We start from the raw sequence: 23095 nt of genomic DNA on the forward strand, positions 1-23095 counted from the left end.
ATGGGAAATGTATTCTCTGGTCTGTGAAAAGAATAGCTTGAGAGAATTTTACTATTCAGTAAAGAGTGATAGAGTGATATGACAAAATTTGTTCTCACAATGATTTTACAATGATTTTTCAAATTCTTCCAATGTTAATAAAGTCATTCCTAAATTACAATTAACAACGTAAGAGCAAAATACTTCTTTCTTTGTTCTTTGAAAATAGAACTATTATGCAAAATACAATAAATTTATATTATGCAAGTGGAAAATAAGCTTTATGGAGGACACTGTTTAAGGTGTCCTGAAGAAACTCCACAGAAATTTTTTTCCAGTTGCAGAATGTATCAATTTCCAGTTTATTGTAATCAAAGTAAATTTATACATTACTACTTCTAATTTTCAAACTGTCATAATATACTCATACAGTGTTATCACACAGTCATAGACAGATAAATATTTATGTGATGATGAAGCTTTCAGAAGCCTTTGGTGTATTAAAGTATACTCAGATCTTTACTCACAGTGCATATTAATCTGAAACAATTATTAAACATATGCAGTAACTTTGCTAAAATTTGTTACAGAATATTTTACTGATGAAATGGCTCCAGGATTCAAATTATTCATTACTTACCCCTGTTCTTTGAACTTCCAAGAAAATTGCTCTTTGAAAAGATTTCTCCCACACTGCCAACTCACTGCCAAGCTCTACATTGAAATAATGACTCTTGCCATGTCCAACCATAACACTGAAACAATATGGCCTCTGGTCTTCAAGATCATAGTCTTGATGAATACCTAAATACAAGTTTGCTTGTAGCCAGCAATCATCAGCAAGCCAGAGCTGAAAGACATGTTTCAGTATGTGACTCTTCATCTAGCAAAAACAAGCAGTTACGGCAACATTGTCTTCTGTAAATGACAGGTACTCACTTATTTATGTTGTTATATTAACAATTATCTTGAAGCAATGTTTTGAGAATTAAGGAATATTTGCAAAGACAACTTCTCTTTTACTTTTTATTCACTTTAACCTGTATATACAATCTGAGCTACTTCTGTACTTCCAAAATACTGTCAAAGTAATCTAAGCAATACATACATTGTAATTTAAAAGGATTTTATAGTAATGAAGTTGAGGAGGAAGGGATGATTAGGAGGGTGACCAGAAGGAAGTTCTCTGACTGAGGTTAGAGAACAAGCCTACCAACGAAAGAGGGAAAGAAGGATTTTGGAGAGATACTGGGGATAAATTTGGGAGACAGCATATGGGAGTGCATCAGAACTTCTAAGAAAGCCAATGGCTGTAGAGCAGATAGCATACTATTGTTTCTCCAGAGGATGGTGGGAGAAGTTTCTTAAAAATTCATCCATGATTCCAGGTGATGACTAAAACGTCTGCACTATCATGCTGAAGAGAGAGAGGAACACCTATTAGCAGGTGTGTTGATAATATATGGAACTATATTTTATATCCTTCCAGTTCTGTTTCTCCCCTTTTCCAGCTATCCTGTGATCAACCATTTGGAAGTGAATTGCTATTTTTTGTTTTATATGTGAACTTGAATTCAAACTTCTATAAGCAAAATGGTGTCTTACCTACTTTATAAAAATGGACCGTTTAAAATAGCAAAAATTATGACTATGATGTCAGATACCAGTTCCAAGTAAAGCAATTCCCTCTAATTTAAATATTTTAGCTTTTGAATTTATAATCTATTATAAAAGTAAATATATAAATATATATAAATACATATTATATAATATATATTCTTTTATGTTTTTTCATCATAGGTTTTTCAAATGTCTTCATAATAGCACCCCTTTGAACTAACATATTTATGAAAAAATCGGCAGGAAATAGCCCCTCGCAGTCAGTGGAGTTGTATCTGAGATAAATTTAGCTGACCACATACCTAGTTTAAGTTGCACAGTTAATCAAGGAACTGATTAGTGTGATTTTGTGAAACAAGAAAAAAAAAACCTTTTAAAGATGAAATAAAACAAAAGACTCCCCCATATAATGATAAATGCTTCTACGAAAGAAATTACTTTTGAAACAGACTTAAATGAATGGTATCTTATTTAAAGTGTTTCCCAAACACTAAACTCAGATTTGTAAGATTGAAAGATTGAGTTTCTTTTTCTTGAAGCACTTTTAATGAGCCCATTTCATTTTACAGTTTTGGTCCAGTCATAGATTACTCAGAGGTGACACTGAAAAGAACTTCTTATAAGCTCAAAGAAATGATATTTTGTTTACAATCAAGTGGAGGGAAATTCCTGACTTGCTTGAATGCAGTTGAAGAGCTCTGCACCAGTCTTACAGCAGAGTACAAGTACTCCACGCTAGTTGGATTCCAGTCTGCTAATGCAGTAATTTATTAACAATCTAATGGTTATTCTGGAAATGACAACATGAGCTTACACAGGTCCTTTAGTAGCTGCCAGTGTGCCCTGCAACTACAAGGGCAGTGAAGTGAGACCCTGCCATCAACTTCAGGACAAACCAGAACTTCCACATTACTCTTTTATAATCAAAATACATCCCTGTAACACAAGGTTTTGTAAATGAAAACACACTCTTACAAGAAACTTCCTTTATGTTTCAGTTTATCATTGATTAGCACGAAAACTGAGAAAAACAAAACTAAATTAAAAAGCCAGTCTTTCCAGCTGCTTATAGATTTAAATATTTTCACCAGTTGAATTTTCAAGTTATATATGTTTTAGTTTCTATATATTAGATAGGGCTCTTTCCCACCTCCCTTTCTCTTTGACGGCACAGGGAAGAGAACAGTGAAAGAACAAAAGGGACTTTGCAAAGAGAATCCCATTCGTTACGCTCTAATGTCACCTGTAAAGAGCGTTTTGTTTCTGGGTTTAGGAGAGGTCTCTAGTCAGCCAGATATGGGATAAAAGCAGATGCTGGACTGGACATAGGTGGCTTTGAAAAGATCAGAATGCAGCTTTGTACCCAAGTCCTAGAATCCTGTAGTCAGAATAAGCACTTTAAAGATTTTGCATTCATTTTTCCAGGACCTATAGTAGTCTATCATAACCTACCAAAGTCTGGACCTGCAACCCATGTACATAAAAACAAACAAATAAGCAAACAACTGGGATCTGAACATCTAAATGTAACCTACAATCATGTGTATAAAATAAATGCTTACAAGTTTAGGGTCCTGTGTCCTTCCTGTTCTAGATGAACACACAACCACCTTCACAGGAGAGCAGTGAAGGTTCCCTTTTCAGTAATAAAAAGCAGAAGAAAAAACTGCTCTGCTAGCACATTCTCCTCCAGGTACTGCCCCATATTCACAAACAGCACCAAACTTCTCATGTGGGAACTGAGAATTTTGCTTGTGCTCGTGAACTACTGAGTAACATAAAGCTGGCATATCTAACTTTATGCCATTTACTCAAACCTAAGCTGTGATGTGTGCTGTGGGTGTTTTAGGGGGCACCTTGGACGTGGCATGTAATACCACCAGGGTACACTGCACTTCATTGTCCAAAATGGCCCTGCAGCTATTCTAGGAGAGAATGGTCTTGAGGCAGTTCAAACCGATTTTCCCATGCTTTTTTGGACTGATGAAATGGAAGCTGAGCAGAGATTCTCCTATGTTCCCAAGTGTCACCTCTTTTTCAGCAGCCATGGACTAATAGGTATTAAGCCTACTTCTGCTTTGAGACTCAGTAATGCTTACCCTGGCTCTTAGACTAATACATATATATTTTTTTACTTTGACTGAATGTGAAAATGTGATGTGTGGAAACACTACGTATTAGAAGAAAATGAAATTTTTTAAGGCAGATTGATTTTTAAAAAGTATCTAATGTTCTTGCCTCTGAACTATACAGATTTTCAGTAACAGTTCCAGTAAATATGGAGTATGAGTTAAGATGTAGGGGGAAAAATGAGATAAATGAGATCAGATTTTCAATCATCTGGTTGTTACCACTGAATGTTCATGTATATTCAAGTGTGAGAATGTGAAATATGAATATTCATTCACATATTTGCATATGTATGTTTATGTTTGCATGTGTGTGTGTATATATGTACATATGTAAACACACACAAACCTAAAATATAGCAAGTGTTTTGTGTTAAAATCTAATTTCCATATTGAATTCTTATTTTCCATTTTTAACTTATGTTATAATCAACACGAGAAGCTTACAATCTGATGTGTAACAACTGACCTTGCCTTAAGAACCATCTTTCCTAAGAACCAAAATGATACAATATTCTCCACTACACCCTTACAGTAGTTCTAACTAGCTTCGGAAAATCTTTAAAAACGCTCTCCCAAAACTGCAGTCTTTACAACATGAATTCCACCTTTGAGTCTGCCATGCAGAAGCTTTAATCTCTTAAGAATTTTGTCCATGTTTGTTGATTCACACAATTTCCTTCATTTGTCATGTATACTAAAGAACCAACAGAAAAGAAACTTAAGTGTTGAGTTTAAGCTTTTGTAATTTAGTTAATTTAATCACTAAGATTTGGAATTAAGCATTCATCTATTAAAATGTCAAGGACATTACGAGTTGAATTGTGGGTAGTTTATTTCCCACTTTTTCTTAATGAAAATTAAGAATTTTCATTTTTTTCATTTTTTTCAGAATTTACTTCAAGCAAATTCTTGTGATGTCCTTGAAATTAACCTTACCAGAATATTCAAGGAAGGACTGAGTATGAAATCAGTAGTAACATTTATAGGAGAGAAAACAAAAACAATGCCTACTATACAGCAAACCCTTCTCAAAAGGCTTGACGAGTATCTACTTTGTCGCTGCCCAATTTATTTATCTGGAAAATATAAGGTTTAATAAAATTTTAAGGAAATAGAATCAATAACCTGGGACAGAGCCTCTGCCCTTTGCTGCAGTGATAGGCAGTGAAGGAATCTCCTCACTCTGGCTGAAGGGCTGGAACTGCTGAACTTTTCATTTACAACAGCAAAATTGGCCACTGAAATCAGTAGAGGCTCCTTTAGCTGTCAGCTAAAGCGAATGACACCTCTGTAAAATGCAGATGTCAGCACATGTTTAAGAACTATTTTTGTAGTTTCTGTCATCTCACATATTCTTTGCTCTGTGGTTATAACTTGATCATATTTTCAAGTTTGTTCTTCTTTTCTATTTTTTTTTTTTTTTAGTCATTATCAGCAAAACAAGCATAGGAAGTATGCCCGTGTTGTTGAAAGCTAGTTTGGAACAAATAGTTTGAGTGGTCGAGATGTTGTACCTATCCATACCTGTCACCCCATTCTTTAAAGAATTTGGTCATTTACTGCAACAGGGAACTCCATGCTGAGCCAGACAGAAAAGGGGGATCGAATGTTATTGTCAGCTCTCTGAAAGATATATTTTTTGATCTTCTCCTTCTGTAACTTGTCCTGAATAATAACTGTGTTGCATCAGAGAAGCATCCGTAACTAGCACTCCCTTACAGTAATGGAACTTCAGTCGGCGAGCTACTGTTCTTCTGCAGTTACGTACAGACAGCAGACCAACCCATCTTCTTTAGAACACTAGCACGTGGTCAAAGGAATAACAGTAAGGAAAGGGTCAGCAGCTGGTCAGAATTGTTTTCAGTTGGTTTGGAATTTTTCAATGAAATAGCATTTCATGAAAAAAGACTGAATTATTGAAAACCTTTTTTTCTGGGAATTCACTCATTTTTATTTTCTTCGAAATATCTCTTATTTAGGATGGCATTTCTTGATGTAATTCTAACAGCAAGTAGTCTAGTAGTTAAAGCACTCATACAGAACGTGAGAGAGATAAGTACAAGTTTTTTCCAGCTAACTTCCCATTTGGATGGCTGCAAACTGGTACCTGTACCTGTCTTTCTGGACATCATCCTGTGTAAACTTCATAGCTTGCAAATATAGTGAAGGAAAGTATAATTTCACAGTTAGAGTGCAGTCCGGGGACTCAGGTGAATTACAGTCTTCTTATGGCTCTACTTTCAGTCTTCTGCGACTCTACAAGCATACTTTTAATATACCTATGCTTGGGTTTCCCTGTCCAAAATGATGATGATCAAGTTATTTCCCTCACCTGCAAAGCAGTTTCCGATTAGCTGGTAAAGAACTAACTTAATCTATCTGATGGAACTTATCACAAAAATATCTTTCACAAATCAATTCTATAAACAGACTGCTAATGTTTGGCCAAAAAGTCATTCCTCAGGACAAGCTAAAGAGATAAAACATGACAACGTCTCTAGACTATGCAAAAAAGAAAAGAAAAAAACCCTACAATACATGAATGCACCATGTTGTCCTTTCTAAGGTAAAACCAATTATAGTGTTAGTAAGTTACTCACAATCTAACAAGGACAGAATTTTGTATTCCTTATTATGCAAATTAAATAAAAGTACCTTACATAGATCAAAATTACAAAGAAAGCATTTTTTGTCACAGTCATGTAAAAATCTGACTCATTAAAGAGAAATGCAATATCAAGCTTCATTATGATTAGCTGTTTGTTTCATTCATAATTGACATGGCTGGCTGTAATACTGAAAAATGTCTTCAATTTGGAAGTATTTTAGTAAGTTGCTCGCTTGGAACCTAATCCATTTGCTGTAGTCTCTTATACTTACATAGACAATGCAGCTGCTGCAAAGAATAGGCTTTATAACAACAGATAAACTACTTGAATGTTAGCTACTACCAGTTAATCTTAACTTGAGATCATCATTAACCTGAAGAGGTAAACTCTTTTTACTAAATAGCATAATCGTAATTTTTGGGAAACCTACCTTGTGAATTTTAAACAGAACCTCACAGAGGTTATAGATTTTTTCAGCTCGTACCCAGTCTAGTGTGCTTACCTATAATATCAAAAGAAAATATTAAAAAACATATTTCTTTTTACATATTTCTATTAAAATTATGAAAAGATGAAAAATTAAAAAGATTTCACCAATGATTATTCTACTGGATACTATAAAAAAATTCAAACGTTACTACACTTAATATCCAGGATTTAAAAAAGACTGCCAAATAGCATTTCATTTTTAAAGAAACAGAACCTAGAGGGTTCTTACTAAAATTAAAACATATTTAATTACATTTTTTCTATTATTACTTCAGTATGATGGAAACCTCTTTGTAATCTCTGTGGTGAGGTACATAACCATATTTATTTTACAAAATGCTAACAGACAGAACTTTCTCAAATTCGGAGTCATTCAAATGCACTCCCCAATTTAATAAAAATTTTAAATCAATAAACCAAGATGTGATCCTAAATTCAGCTTTGAATTCACATACACTAGAACACGAGGACCTTAATTTTATATTAAAAATGAAAAAGGACTATATATTTACAATATCTGACATTAGAAAGAATGTCAGCTGTGTGCCTATATTTCTTAATACTAAAAAGAAATGGAATTTTTTGTTTTCTTTTGATTTTGTTAGAGTATCCTGTTGACATTAATGGCTGCTATAGCTTGACAGTTGGAATGATATTTGAAGTTTTTCTCTCTAATGTCTAGGTCATGGTATCATGTGATAATCATCTGCTTTATTTTAAAAACAGGATCTAGCCTATGCAGTTCAAGAAAAAAACCATGAACCTCTAAGTATAAAAAATACAAGGCGAATACACATTATTTTCTTTATATTATTTACAGCAAAGTCATGTTTTTTTCTTGGTGAATGCACAGGTATGACTGTTCAGATACATGGAGAATGTGACTAAACCGAACTCTGAAAAGCACCACAAAACTCAGGAGCAGACTGTGGTGATTTTTGTCAGTAACTAAAAGTTATTTCACCTGAATGCTGTTTGAAGAGTAATGTGAACTCAGTGTTAATTTCTGTCTAATCTTATATGCTCTTGTGTCCACTCCAACAGGAACTAATGGGCATTATTGCCACATATCTGTCACAGCTATGAGTTTAAAAGCAGTGTTCCAGAATTTACCTAAAATCTTTCTTCCCAGCATGCAAAACATCTCACTTAAATTTAGATATCAGAAGTGTGTAATATTAACAATCTAATCTAATTCTTCATAAATCTAATTTTAATTCCCTCATGTTTGGGAAAGAAAAAAAAAAAGACAAGACAGTGGTTCCTCCAAGTTGTCTTACATCCTTGCCATAGGGTTTATGAACAGACTGTGCAAATGCTTTTTCTTTTTCTGTCACTGGATATAGAAGTTGGTAACTACTTTAGATTAGATATGTAGCTTTCAGAAAACCAAACTTAGTTGAGATGAATCACATATTACAAACGAGACTGAAGACCCCTGGAAGTGAAAGCTGTATCACCACATCTTTTCAGGATGTAAAGGGACTCATATTCCATGGTTGTCCATTTGACAGTTTTTATATTTTAAAAATTAAATTAAAAAATCACCTAAATACAATGTAATACAATTCTTTCTGTAATATTATAAGCATTGTTTCATCATAAATTAAAGCTCAAGACATTACTTAATGATAACTTTAAAAGTACTTAATACTTTGTCAAATTTAAATCTAATGTCAGCTGCTTTAGAAAACCAATTTAAAGCAATTTTAAATATTACACTTGTCCTCCCATTACTTTATAAAGTGCAGTAATTTTTGGAGTCATACATTACTGATTTTAAATATTCTGTTACTATTTTCTTTCTAGTGAGGTGCAATCAGTATTTTATTTGAATTTTGATTTTAATTATTGTTAGGAGTTGGCAATAACACAAGATTAGAAGCAACTGGAACTGAGGAATTATGGCAGATTCATAAGGGAATGCCGTACATTCAAACATGCTGACATCGGGCTAAGTACTGCAGGTCTTTCCTTGATTCTTATTTAAAGGGAAGTCTTTTTTACTTTGATAGTCGTTTTGAAAATAAACTAATTAAAGATAACAGGTTCTGGCCCATTATTGTTGACTCTCAAAAGATCTCAATGCTTCTTGCAAAATAAGATTTATAGCAGAGTGATATCTAGTTCATTATTTGGTCTTGAGTTTCTGGAAGGAAAAAATTTCTTTTCATTCTCAGTTAAAAGTATGAGAATCCTCCATCCCTATTAGTGGCTAGACAAGACATAAAAGCAGAAGCACCTGCTTAATTTGCTGTTTATGAAAGTGAACTTAATGACAGAGGGTATAACTTAAAAGTTGTCCAGACAACTGAATTTTCATTTGCTCCTACCTTCTGTTTTGATTCCTGAAGATTAATTTAAACTGCTAGGGTTTTTTGCTACTATTAATGATGCTGCCATGGACACTGGTAACACTGCTGTGCCATTAAATTCACTGTGAATACTTCAGAATTCTCCCCATTATCCTGTGGATCTCTCTCATGCTTTGACTCTCTGTAACCTCTTATGACCTTTTGTGCAGAGATAGCAAGGGATGATAGATCACAATCAACAGCTATATAAGCCAAGTCTTTATTTTACTGTGTGTATCAAGGAAAAACTACCATACTTACAGCCAAGAGTGAAACAGCCTGAATATCACAGTGTGCAAGGTCATCAGGAGAACACAAATGACATTTGGAGGGATTTTAAGGAAGGGAAATAAACATAATGCAAAGAGATGTTGGAATCCAAAGGGGCAGTTGACATTATTTATAGTTTTCTCCTTAGAACTATCCTAGAATGTCTAAGTTTAAAATGTTGTTGTTATAGTCTGCATTGCTTTAAAAATATCGCAAGTGATCATATACTTCTAGTCAATGAGAAAAGCTGCAAAGAATCAGAAGAGTTCACAAAAAGTGCAATACACTTCATTTGTTTTAAAAGATGTCTCAATTTATCATGAGCATATCCATCATAACACAGTTAATAAATAGGTCTAAGATAAATGAGACACTGAAATATATTCCTTAAGCAATAAAGAAGTTTTCCTCATTATTGTCTTTTGGAATTGTTCCTCTAAATATTCCATACATTGCAATATTTTGGAATTGTTCTAAAATGACAACATATTTACTTTTTAATAAAGCATTTGACAAAATATCTCAGAAAGTTATATTCAGAATGGGTCAATTAAGACTGAGACACACTTTCGTTCATGTGAATTTAGGTCTCACAAAGAGTAAAAACTAGTGTGAAAATATATGAGAATACCTAGTAGCATTCAGTCAGCTTCCACCTAACTCTTGTCTAATACATGAATTTATAACCAAATTTAACTGAATGCTATTATTCACAACAATATGGTGAAAGTCTAATTACACAGTATTAGAAAGAATTGCATTGTTTAGCATTTTTCAGGTGTATAGCCAACTCCTAGCTAACTCAATGCACTACCTGGTGAAAAATTGTAAAAGTTATTGAATACTGTTTTTGTAGATATTTGGTTATATTTATTCCTTCAGAAAGAGTGTAAAATAACACATTCATAAACTGGCAGATGATGCTGAGCTCAGATGAAAGGCCACATGAACACCCATGAGGACACAGGGATAATACAAATGAACAAAGATAAAACCTGAAGTGACAATTCTAAATCCATAAAGAGATACTGGAATAACAGACCTGATTTTCAAAAGTGCTAAGTGTTTAACAGGTACTTTTTTCTTCAGTGTGAGTTTCTGTGAGCTCCTCATTTTTAAAAAAGGCATTCTAATGGATTTAAGAAACTAAACTACACTGTTCAAGCCTTCTCGTTTTAAGTATTTAGACCAAGTAATCTGAACATCAGTTCAGAAGAATGCTCAAATTCAAAATATACTTAGCTCTAAATGGGCACATAATTCATTGATTTTTCTTAAAAACACTGTTAAGATTTTAGAACAGGAGAGAGAAAACAACAAAATTAAAATCATTTTGACACGTGCATACAGGACATATGTATCCATGTGTTAGACAACAAACTGAACAACAGTTATTCCTTAGAAGAGAATTCTGCAATGATACCCAACAAAACATACTAAAGGATTACACTACAGATATAGAACATAAAGAAGGAGATACAGTCAATATAATTTTGGGGCATATATAAGGGAGCATCACACTTAATTAAAAATTGTAGCATGACTATACCTAGACCTAATCTAAAACTCACTGAAGGCAAAAGGAACATACTCTTTGGCTTCTGTGAACACTGAACCTGATTCTGGAAATTTACAGTACCTAAATAATATTAACAAATTTTAATATATTTAAAGAATAAAACTTAGGGGGAAAATGAAAAAGATTTTAATACCTGGACTACAGAGGAGCTTCACTATCTGACAACTAAGCAGAATTATCCAATCAATCTAAAAATATTTACAAAGGTAAAGACAAAAAGATGAAATACTTCCAGGTCAATAGTATTCACTTCACTGGCTTCTTCATGAAAGGGGAAAAAATCATCCAAGAAAAAATTTCAAAAATTATATATAAACTTTAAAAAGAAAAAGATATATCAAGAGATGTTCCTGATGTGAACTATGATATAACAGTAGGAACCTAAAGATGTCTAAAACAACCTGAACTAGATGCTACAAAACACACAATAAAGAGTAGTCAGATCCAAGCAAAGATGTGAACTAAAGAAATAAGGATTTATATGTAGAGTTAGAAAGTCCACTGAAAGCATCCATGGCTACGCACTGCAGCTCAATTCCTATTATGTTACATTGGCAATATACACAACGTACAATTACAATTACAATTGCCAATACTTACTGTGGAGGACTGGCTTGAGGGCAGAGGTCATGTGAAGATTGAACAAATAAAGGAAGCAGAACTAAGTACATATCGCACACAGTTGATGTGAGCCAAGTCCCGTACGAGAGTAAAAACAGCTAGAGCCAAGGACACATTGTCCTTGGCTTCAATGTGTTACCAATGATTAGTCCTGGGAACTTGCGGGTGATGTAATGCAGAAGGCGTTGGGGTAAACAAAATTGCTATTACCAATAAGGAGCTCAGCTTTTGCAATATGTATGAGCCTGATTAGTCCTGTGCTATATAAAGGAAGATCACGCCTAATAAAGATGAAGTATACTGATCACTCATATTGAGCGTCTGGGTCTTCCCTCCGTCGGCTCCTCCCGTGCAAGTTTCCAACAACTTACCACTTAAATAGCGGTACTCTTTCATATCAAAGTACTGTTCATGTACCAATTAAATTACCTGTACTTTTCTTCTCTGTAATTTTTTGTCCAAGGTAAAAGACTGATAAAATAGAGTATATTAGCTTCATAACTATTTCTATTGCTTTCATAGTACTGTTGCATTTATTCCTTTTGTTAAAAATAAAAGTAGGATAGACGGTCAACTGTCTTCACTTGAGTCACTTCAGTGCTATTTATCTAATCATCTCAAAAAACACATTAAAGACTACCACAACAGCTTCAAAGATATGATTACTTTAAAACTGGAACCTAAAAATGATATTAAACTACGAGGAAGAAGAAGATAGGAAAAACAAAACAGTACAACTTCCCCACAATTACAGCACTTATTCTGTGAATACAAAATATTTTTTTCTGGAAATTTTCAAGTAAATCTCAACTACTTTGTTATTAAATGAATGTTTTTGCAAATTTTGTTCACTGAATAATGTCTTCCCAATTTCTTCTAGGATATGAATTCAGAACTTTTTCAAGATTTGAAAATAGACAGAAATTTATCAGATGCTTTCGGAATGTAATAAAATAAAGCTTGCATAGTAACATAGCCCTAAAAATAATTTTTTATTTGTGATACGGTGTTTTTCATATTTGATAGTTTCAAAAGTGTGTCATAATTTTAAACTGTAAATACGGTATCTGTGAATTAAATCTGTAAATCTGTTAAATGCAGTCAGATAAGCTACTTTAGGGATGCAGGAAGAACATTCTTTGACAAACAGCCTTATTGTTTCAGCTTCTTTAAGTGAATTATGATCAATGATGTGATCTAGGAGGTTTTTTGGATCTTGGGAAGGTCAAAAAAGAGTGTATGTCCTGTTTCAGGCACATCTCTGTTGGCTGTAAAAAGGAAAAAAAGAAAGAAAAAAGAAAAATCTTTCCTTGGCATTCCTCTTGGCTTTTATAAAAAGTTCAGAAAACTCCTTTCTCACTACCTCACAAATACATCCACTCCATTTCTCTTCACCACTAACACTCTACACTACTTCATGTAGTTTCTATTTGTAGACTACTCACAAATTTTATACCAATACTTTTGTGAACTTGGGTTGTGGGTTATTACCAATACTGTCCTTTTATATCCCCCTGTCTTTCTCTATCTACCCCATATCTGTTCTCTCATAGTTACATTTCAGGTTTTCTGGAGAAGAGACCTTTTTGTTGAACCTTCTCTGAACAGCAACAAAACTCTGAAATATTGGTCCAGGACTATAATTACTAAGAACTACAGTAACAAAATAAGCAATAATATATTCTGCTTCAGCTATTTTGCCAATTTCAAGTTACAAGTCACTGAAATTTCCATACAAAACTGAATATGTGCCTCAGTTTTGCAATTTAGCATTATTTTACCAAGCTTTTCCAATCAGTCATTAATGCCCTGAAAGTTGTTAAATATTTCTAATAAGAAAAAAATTCTCACAGGCAGCAACTATCAGTGATACTTATTCAGGAAAATCACATGCAAATTAAAGGGAAATCCAGTGACCAGTGATGAGCAGAGCCTGAAATAACAGGTTAATGGCAGATAACAAAGATGATCACAGAATCAGTAATCTAACACAGGATATGGTTCTAGATGTGCTATTATATATAATAGTCAGTGATTAATGCACTTATCTGAATGAGAGATGGAGAATCTGCTTCCTCTAGACAAACATAACTCTTTCTAAAACAACTGGCAGTTTGTCTCCTGAGGGCCATCACTGTTGTCATTTCACGTAATATTCATATTCACTTTCCACTTTCCTAGTTGTTTCAGCAGAGGTGATCATCTGCCAAACTCAAACTGACTGTTTTTTTGCCTTGAAGAATTTCTTGTCTTGAAGTTAATGAACATCTACATCGTGCAGCAAATTTGGTTTTCAGACGGATTTGAGAACAGGCTGTAGGTTGCTGATTATGCATTAGTTCTTAGATGTCTAGTATATTGCCTTAAGATCAAAATGAACTCTACAGAGAAGGAATTGTTTTAATTTATACATGCCTATTGTAACCACTACATTTTTTTCATTTGTATATCTATATAACCGAAACATAAATTTTGAGGATGGAGTCTTCATAATAATTTCAAAATAAAGACTCGATTTTTCATATCTTTATTTAAGAATTTTTAATTTTTTAATCAAATTATGTATACGATGAGATAACAAGAGCTTCTCTTCACTGTCGGTCATGTTTATATTCTTGGATAAATTTCCACTCTTTTAAAAAATTAGCTTCTTCAGAAATAAAGTATTATCTTGCAAAAAAGAAAATCTCCCAGAATTCCTTGGATATAACTGAACTAAAATATTTTTACAGTAAATACAATTATAAGTGGAAACAGCATAATAACAGCTTATAGAAAGCACTTTGTAATCACATCTGTTTGCTGTTTTATTTATATATGGTAACATCTAGAGGGCAATAATTCAGACTCCATCAGCTGCAATAAAAATGCATGCATTTTTAGCCCTTAATTATCCCCTAGAGCCAGCCACGATTACAGAATAATTGACAAATCTTACACTGGTAATGACTCGAAGAGTTGTTTCCCCTTGAGTTATCTATTCTGTAATATTTACGGCACCTACCATATCTTTATCCATTTTCCATAAGGGCAATCTAAAATCTAGTTTCGCTAAATCTGCCAAGTTTTGTCCTGATACTGTTGCATAAAACAGGAACCCCAATAAAACACTTCTTAGGCAGAGCAGACCTCAATACAGATATTATAGATATTCTAGTCTCAGCATTAAGCTGCAACTTCACCATAAACTCATTGGCTTTATTCAGGAATGATCTTGATCCAGAAAGATTCACATATTGTAAAGTGGGTGGATAAGAATTCTGTTACAGAGTGTATAATTAACTAACCAGACTGACATAAAAACAACAGGAAGAAATTTTTGAAATGAATGGAGTAAACACAGGCAGTAGATCCATGCTTATGCCTTATAAACACAAATTACACATTCTTCAGTTCAGTCTCAATTATAGGTCAGTGCCTGCTGCAGCCATTCCCAAGCATCTGCTTTTTGAACTTTCACAGCCCAAGCTATTTAAACTCTGAGAACATCATCTCAGTCTATTTGTCTCTATAAACTACAGAAAAGATGCACTTCTAGGGCCAGTGAAGATTCTGGGGAAGAAAGTGTGCAGATGTCATGTATATTTTACTTCTACTTAAAACAGGAAAACATGAGAATATACAGCATCTGATGACACAAAAAAATGACTTTGCTAAATCTGATATGAAACCTAATTATCTCTTTTCCAAGGCCTTTGTGGATATTAAATCTATGATAGGAAGTGTCATAAGTTATGACCTATAAGTCATAGGCGTATTTACCTAAAAGACATTTTGATTACTATCATTAGGTCTAAATGTAAAAGCGTTTCAGCACATCACCAATTTCTGCATATAAAACTCTCCTGCATACAGCTACAGCTATGCACACCATGCCAAACATATGTGACAATGTTTCACTCCATCATGAACAGGTGCTGGGTTTTGTATCTGTACATGCATATCTCTGTGTACATGTAGAACCTCTCATCAATTCATAGTGACAAACCATGCAAATGAAATTATATGCACAACTGAAAACAGAAAAAGTTGAAAATGCGCCCATTACAGTCAAACAAGAATAAGCCTATGAGCTTTTTCCAGCATGGAAGATGTTAAATAACACTTCTTCTTGGAGAGGACAGAAGATATCATACAGCCTTTTAGAAAATGGCTTGTTCCTCATCATGGAGCTAGAAAACTCCCTGGTCTACACATCACAGCTGAGTTTTCTAGCCCATTTCTGTTACTGTGGTAAGCAACTCTGTTCTTGATATCTGTTCTTACTGGGAAGCGTCTACATTTTTGAAAGCACCATCTGAGAAACTGTTTAAGCAGAGTATATATAGAACACTACTCTCTATAGTAGCTTCTCTGAAATTACAAAATCCGTACTTGATCTGTACTTTTCTTGAATTTTGCTCATTGGTAGCTGTATTTTGTTTATTCTTTTGAAAGTTAGAAACTGTATTTGCCCCCTTATGATCTCTTATACACAAAGAAATAGAGTAAAAATTGTATTAGATGTTTTTATAAGCAGTTATAAATTATGGATAAGGTCATTACAACTAACTATATGACTTGTACATCATCTACTTCATGTACACTACAGTGTGGCATTGTCAATAGCATAGCATCAGAGAAACATGTCTGAAATAAAACATAATGGCAAACATTTAAAGATCAGGCAAGATAACAGTATTAATATTTTTGTAGTAGAACAGTCCATTTCTTATATTTCACTTAATGTAGTAAAAAAAAAATCAGTGGGGATAATAAGAGCAGCATAATTAAATATCACTAAAAGTAGTGTAAGGCTTCTTGTGGGGATTTATGTTTGAAGCTACAAAGTTACTCGTGCTTGGACATGCAATACAGAACCAGTTTCAGGATGCAACATGGGCCAGGGCCTCCCCAGGGCTGGTACTGGCAAGGGCTGCTGGTGGGACAGGGCTGGGCTTGGCCTGGCTGCTGGGGCCCGTCCCCCTGCTCTGAGGGAGCAAGGTCCTGGTGACAGCTGGGGCAGCCCCAGCCAGCTTGTGGCTCGAGATCCAGGTTTGAATTCTAAACGGAAACTGCCAATTTCCTTTCTTTTATTTTTTTTTTAATTCCCTGATATAAAACATCTGTGGTGTGATTACAGATCAGGAAAACTGGTCAATGGGTTTTGGGATTTATGCATTCTGTCACTGACATTGTACACCTAAGTGCATCTGATTACTGCGATGACGTAACACCATGACCAAAGGGGTCGCCTTTGTTCCTTTTTTTTGAAAAGCCATTGTTTCTACAAATATGTTGCACAGAAACACTGTAGAGTGTAGTAGATAGTGACAAATAAGATGGTAAAAATGCTAACAAACATTTATCCTGACTTGCCTGTTCTTAGTAGAATATGATAAATGAGTATGCTGAATATGATAAATGAAGTAGTTTATTCTCAATTAGTATCATGTAGATAGATAGTTTAATTATATCAAAAATTTTCCTTCCAAAATAGGTCTGAACATCATAATTGAAATTCATGAAGTTAAAGACACATGAATATTTGGTGTGCTATTTATTTACTTTTTTGTTTTGTTTTGTTTTTCACTATAATTGGATTCTAGTAACTGAATAAGATTTTAGTTCCTCAACATATAAACATGAATATTCTTTTGCAGAAAGAAAAAAAAAACTTTTTCCAGATGTGTTCTCTCATTTTAAGAAAAGTACTATTAATTTGCCATTTATAAATGTTAGAAGTTTATAGGAATCACTGGGTTTAGAATTTCAGTCTAGAGAAAGAGACTGTTATTAATTGCTTCTGTTCATAAATAAGGTTCAAAGAGTAAGTACTTCACAAAGGTATGCTGGTGGTACACATAAAAAATCAGATTTGCTTTTGCTTCTGCTGAAGAAATCAGGAGACTGACCACTTTCTGATCAAGAATTAAGAAAGCTATTTAGCTGCAAATGTATTTTAATTCTACATTTTGTTCTTTGTGATGTATTTAAAGCAATGGCTCTCTGAAGGGAGAAAGAAAGCATAAAAAAGTTTCCATGTGGTATTTATGGGTCACTTTTAGGAGCCGAGAATTTTCCAGTTCATTTCTGTTCCCTTCTTTTAAATTAATTTTTAGTGTTTTACAGTGGTATTAGGTAAGTCATCTGTTATGAAATACGATTCTAGTTTTTAGCTATGGAAATAATCAAAGCAGGATGTTGTCACTTATTCAAACTGCACATTTAGGATTGGATTCTCTGTAATAGTTCAATCCCTAGCCTGTATGTAAAATTCACAACTTTAGTATCGGTGGTGTATTTCATGATGTGACTATCTTTAAGAAAACAGAGTAACTACCAAGTCATTACACCTGGAAAAATGCCTCAGAATAAATGTAAGATATGAAATTTTGACTATAACCAACTAGAAAAGAATCTGAACACAACAACTTAAAAAAGTAACACAAATGTTCTCTATTAAGAATTTATTGAGATATCCAGATATGGTAGGATTTTCAGAGGACTTTGAAAAAGGTTAGATATCTAAAGCTTACTGAAACATAGTGGCATCTATGGCTTTAACTGTTTTTGAAATCTCAGCTGACAACTCTACTTGGTAGGAAAAAATAAACCCAGACATATCAAACAGGTTTCCATCTACAGTTAAATCCTCCCCCAAAGTATATATATATGTGTATATATTTTTACCGGTGGAGTGCTGAAAATGTAGAAGGATGAACCCTTCAGTGCCAGAAACTTGAATTTGTAGAGCTGAGATGAATGAGTTCCTGCAAGTTTCTCATTTACCCATCCCATATGTATGACCTGTAAAACAAAGTCATTGAAAATTAAAGCTCATTTTTCTAGCGAGGCATAAGATAGACCTGAATAGGTCAAATCTTTCCACAGGGAAGAGTGTCTTAGATTTGGATGCATCATTCCCTGCTTCTAAACTGCCCTTCCATTGCTATCACACTCTTAACCTTTTAATCATTTCAGTGTGTCAAAAGTCCTTGAAGAGACATAATCCATATTGAACAGGTTTTCTGAATCCTGATTCTATTCCAGGCAGCAAAGTTGTATCCATGCTGGTATGCTGTGTGCCAGCCATGGAGGAAAGGGGAAATTTAATATGTAAAAATTAAGCATAGTTATTATCGTAAAATTAGGTGTTCTAATATGATTAATACAACCATATTAGAAGGTTCCAAAGATAATCTCCTTTTAAAAAGTCACCTACATATGTTTCAGCAGACTCTCATTTTAGCCAGCAGAAAAGCTGGGTGTACAGCTTTAGTACAGCCCGTACTCTAGATTCTACTTTACCTTTAGGACAGTAAAAAGCTGGACAACCTAGAACCTCTGTGACACATACCTCTTAAGAGAGACATCTGAATAAGTCACAAGATTTATCTGAAAAAACTTTCTGTACGCTCACCTTTGTTGTTGCTAATAAAGTGCCTTTGTCACATTGATTCTTTCTTTATATACCTTTTTTGGATTAACTTTATCACATAAGAAGGATATGTGCTTTATGTTGTAGTAAAATTAAATGTCAGTTTCACTCATCACATAACTTTGCTCTAACAGTATTATAATATGTCCCTTTACATTATAGATTACATTTTCTGATCAGCTGCAGACATATATTTTGGGCTTGTGCTCTAAGTGTTTTACTAAAATGGAAATGTACTATTACTATTTTTATTGTAGCCACATGATGCTGTGACCAGACTACTTGTGGTAGGTCAGAATCAAAAGTCTTGGTTTCAAGTATATCCTTTTCCACACTGCAAACAGATTTTTATAACTATTAGCACCTATAAACTCAGTGATAATCTGCCTTGGTATGATGGAATCTCTTTCAACCCCAGACCAAAAAACCCAAAATTATACAAAAACATATTCACTGGACTAGATTTTGGGGGGACTGTGAAACCTTTTTGGAGAGTATGGTCTTTCTATTAACTGATTGCAACTTTGTAATATCGCTCATTTAATTTCTTATAGAAACAAGTATATGGATCATCATGAGGTCATTTATTTGCTCTATTTCTTCAAAGACTACAGAAAAAAAGAGCAATACTTCAGTTACACTTTGAATACACTGGACAGCTTATTACTCTGCTTGACTGAAATGAGTAGCCAAATTAAAAAGTCCAGTTCCAGAAACACAGGATCTAAATCAAAAAACCCAAATAATATAACATCATCAAAGCAAACAGTCTTAGAACCCTGAAAATTTTTTTTGTTTTTTTGGATGATTGATTTAATGATAATTGCCAAGAAATGTCAAAACTGATTAACAGCTTTTTCGGTTTCCATTTTTTTAAAAGCCACTACTTAGCTTCAGATTGTCAACATAGTTTCTTGAATAAGGAAGCAATTTTTGTGCCTAGCAGTAGAAATAAGAAAAAATGCTTTGCTGATTTCTATCTTACAAAAGAAAATAAAAACTCACCCAGAAAAACTAGCTAGTATGTTATAGTTCAATGTGAATTTAAAGAAAAGAATCCCCCTTCAAAAGCTTTGAAAGCCTTTCAAATCACAAGGTTATGGTTTCTATATTTACACTATGAGACTCTTACCTAAGTATTAAAGGTGCCAGTAAAAAAAAAAAAAAAAAAAAATCTATTGGCAAGTCTTGCCTTTTCTAAAAGGTATCTATTCTTACATCATCTTGGTCCATTCTTTTCTTAATGAAAATGTGAAAAAAATCAACAAGGAGCCATTGGTAGATTGATCTAAAAGTCAAAGAAGAATACCCCTGTAGAAAATTTACTGAATGTATGAAGTCTCAGTACATACATATATTTAGGGAAAGAAATATAATATGGCTAGAAGACATGAAAAGTTTTAGCGGTTGTTTGGTTTAGAGTTTTCGTATATTTATGAGAAAGCAATATTTGAGCTGATTCAAATGCAGATTGCTGAAATGAGATACTGTCTACAAGAAGAAATAAAGTTAAGCTACGTGTTTGAAGAATGATTGCTACTGGAAGATTTGGAGTGAGCTCAGTGGGTTTAGAGCTGCATTACTGTTATTTGAATTAACTGAGGATAATAAAAGGGGAAACTAGAAAGTAAGTGCTAATGAGTATAAAAGAGAAAGAGGAAAGGCAAATGCAAACCAGAGAGACAAGGGAAAGGACATTCAGGAGGAGAAAGACACCAATATTGTAAGATGGAAAATAATGAAACAAAATAAACATGAAATTAAAATGAGAAGAACAAAACAGAAGACACTATACAGGCATGCGAAGAAGGAAAAATCAGGGAGAAAAATAAATCTGAGAGGAAAAAAAAGCCATAAAGAAAAGAGTGTAACAAATTTATAATCAACTATAAAGACAAAAAATGCCTAAAAAGTAAAGAAAATAGAAGAATTTTATCAGAATCAGTGTTTAATTAACATAAGAATAATTATTCAGTTCAACAGAAGTCTGTATGGAAAAAAACACCAACCAAATATTGGCACTCAATAATAAGCTGCTTGTGGTTGATAAGTATGCTAGGGAGATTTTGACTAGACCAAAACCTTCCATTTGAAATTTTAAGGAGTGCTGATTTGGCATAACACTACAAACTACCCCATTTTCAGCACTGCTTTTAGCACTCCTTTCTTGATCAATCTCAGACTGCTATTTGAAACTGCATGGAAAAGTACCCATTCACCATTGCTGTGTTATTAATTTCCTAAAGTGTTCCAATATACTTTACAAAAGTTCCTGTAGGAACAAAATGAGCAATGGCACTCATTATGGGGTGATAATATGTCACTAACAAAATGTAATCCGATGATAGCAGATGAGTGAACATTCTTATTTGCACTTACTGTTTTGCTATAGGAATAGAGCATCTAGATGACTGGAAACGTAACATGTGTTACATTTAATAAAGTTATCTGTACATTTTGTGTGTAGTACTGTTAGTTAAATAGCTATGAAAAGTAAATGAAGCAAAACACTGAAGGGGAAAATAGTTAAAGAAAATCAAGTAGATCTCTGACATATGAAAGGTCAGAACAGATGCGATAGAATGCTCATTTAGTTAAAGGAGGAGAAGAATCTACAACAGAAACCAGCTTTGACTGCAAGTCAAAAACTAATGTTGTATCATAAAGCATCATTTAATTTTAGCTTTAGTTCTTTTTCTGGTCTTTTCCAAAGCAAGTGGCAGACTTTATATTCTAACTAGTACTTGGTGGGGGGGGGGGGGGAGAGAGGGACTAATAGATTTTTCTGTATCTTTGTGACCTGCAGGCCTCTCACATACATAATTATCATGAAAATAATAAATTTTCAAAAAAAAAAAATTGGCATGCCAGAAGATCTGATGCATTACATTGATGTTTTCCATTGTATTTAACTTAATCCATTTCTGTCAGAATGACATATTTAACATTTATTTAAAATAACATGTTTTAGGGATGAAACTACAGAGGAATTTAGAAATGACGATACCCTATTTTTACATGCTTCAACCCCAGAGGGAATTTTTTAAGTCCAAGCTAGGCACAACTTGAACACCACAAAAAGCAACATGTCCACATTAACAGATAGGAAACCATGAAGATGGGTATGCATCTGACTTCATTCATTTTCCCAGGAGCTGGCTGCCTATGTCAAATTTGGATTCAGAGTCCTTTGGGTAGTGACTACTGTTTCCATTACAGGGCTGCTGGTAAAACTGGGGATGATGTCACCCACTTTTTTTCATAATAACCTACTGGTTATTTCATAATAGCCTTCTCTTTCAAGATAGGATCTAAAACCTAAAGCTTTCTCTTGAGAACAGCTATCAATAAGTTGCCTTTGAAAAAAATCCTTTTCTGAATGCAGCAGGAAGTGATACACCTGTGTTTGCCTTTTATACAATAGCTCAGTGTAATGCCAAACCTACTGGCCAAAGTTTGAATTCTGTGGCACAGTTGCCCGCTATGTGATATGAGCGCCTGATGAGTAGTGTACATGTAGGTCAGTGTCCATGGCTAAATATCAGATATATTTCGCCGGAGTAGGTGTGACTAAAATTAACGAAGGGTGCACACCTGTACTAAAGTCAAGACTATCCAGCTCTCAGCTTCTTGTCCAGAAATGGTATGTGAAAACAGTTATTACAGCCCATATTGCTCTCTTTGATGACATCTGGGAGCCTTTCAGAAAAAAAGATCCAAACAGAATCATAGAATAATTTAGGTTGACAGAGACCTCTGGAGCTCATCTTGTCCAACCTCCTGCTTGAAGCAGTACCAATGTAGATCAGGTTACTCAGGGACTTATCCAAATGAGTTTTTAGTATCAACACAAATAATATAACATAACATAATATGTATTTTTTTGAATATCTGTCAAAGATGAAGATTCCACAACCTGTCTGGGTAATTTGCTCCGGTGTTTGACCAAATTACCAAAAGTTCCAATATTTGAACATATTCAGATGTTCTTCTTTTGGGAGACCATATGTGGTGTAATGATT

At 33.9% G+C, this 23095-nt stretch overlaps 1 protein-coding gene across 1 annotated transcript in view; it reads right to left on the reverse strand.

The window, feature by feature from the left end:
• Positions 1-319: 319 nt before the first annotated feature.
• The window catches only part of LOC135330346 (gamma-2-syntrophin-like), a 185073-nt gene continuing 162297 nt past the window's right edge, over positions 320-23095 (reverse strand). Inside the window, exons 9-11 of the mRNA XM_064523522.1 lie at positions 18326-18442; positions 6771-6842; positions 320-862 (exon numbers count right to left, since the gene is read on the reverse strand). Of these exons, the coding sequence (XP_064379592.1) occupies positions 605-862; positions 6771-6842; positions 18326-18442 (447 nt within the window). The 3' untranslated portion in view covers positions 320-604. The remainder of the gene's footprint in view (positions 863-6770; positions 6843-18325; positions 18443-23095) is intronic.

Source organism: Dromaius novaehollandiae, chromosome 19, assembly GCF_036370855.1.
Source record: "Dromaius novaehollandiae isolate bDroNov1 chromosome 19, bDroNov1.hap1, whole genome shotgun sequence".
NCBI classification, from domain to species: Eukaryota; Metazoa; Chordata; class Aves; order Casuariiformes; family Dromaiidae; genus Dromaius; species Dromaius novaehollandiae.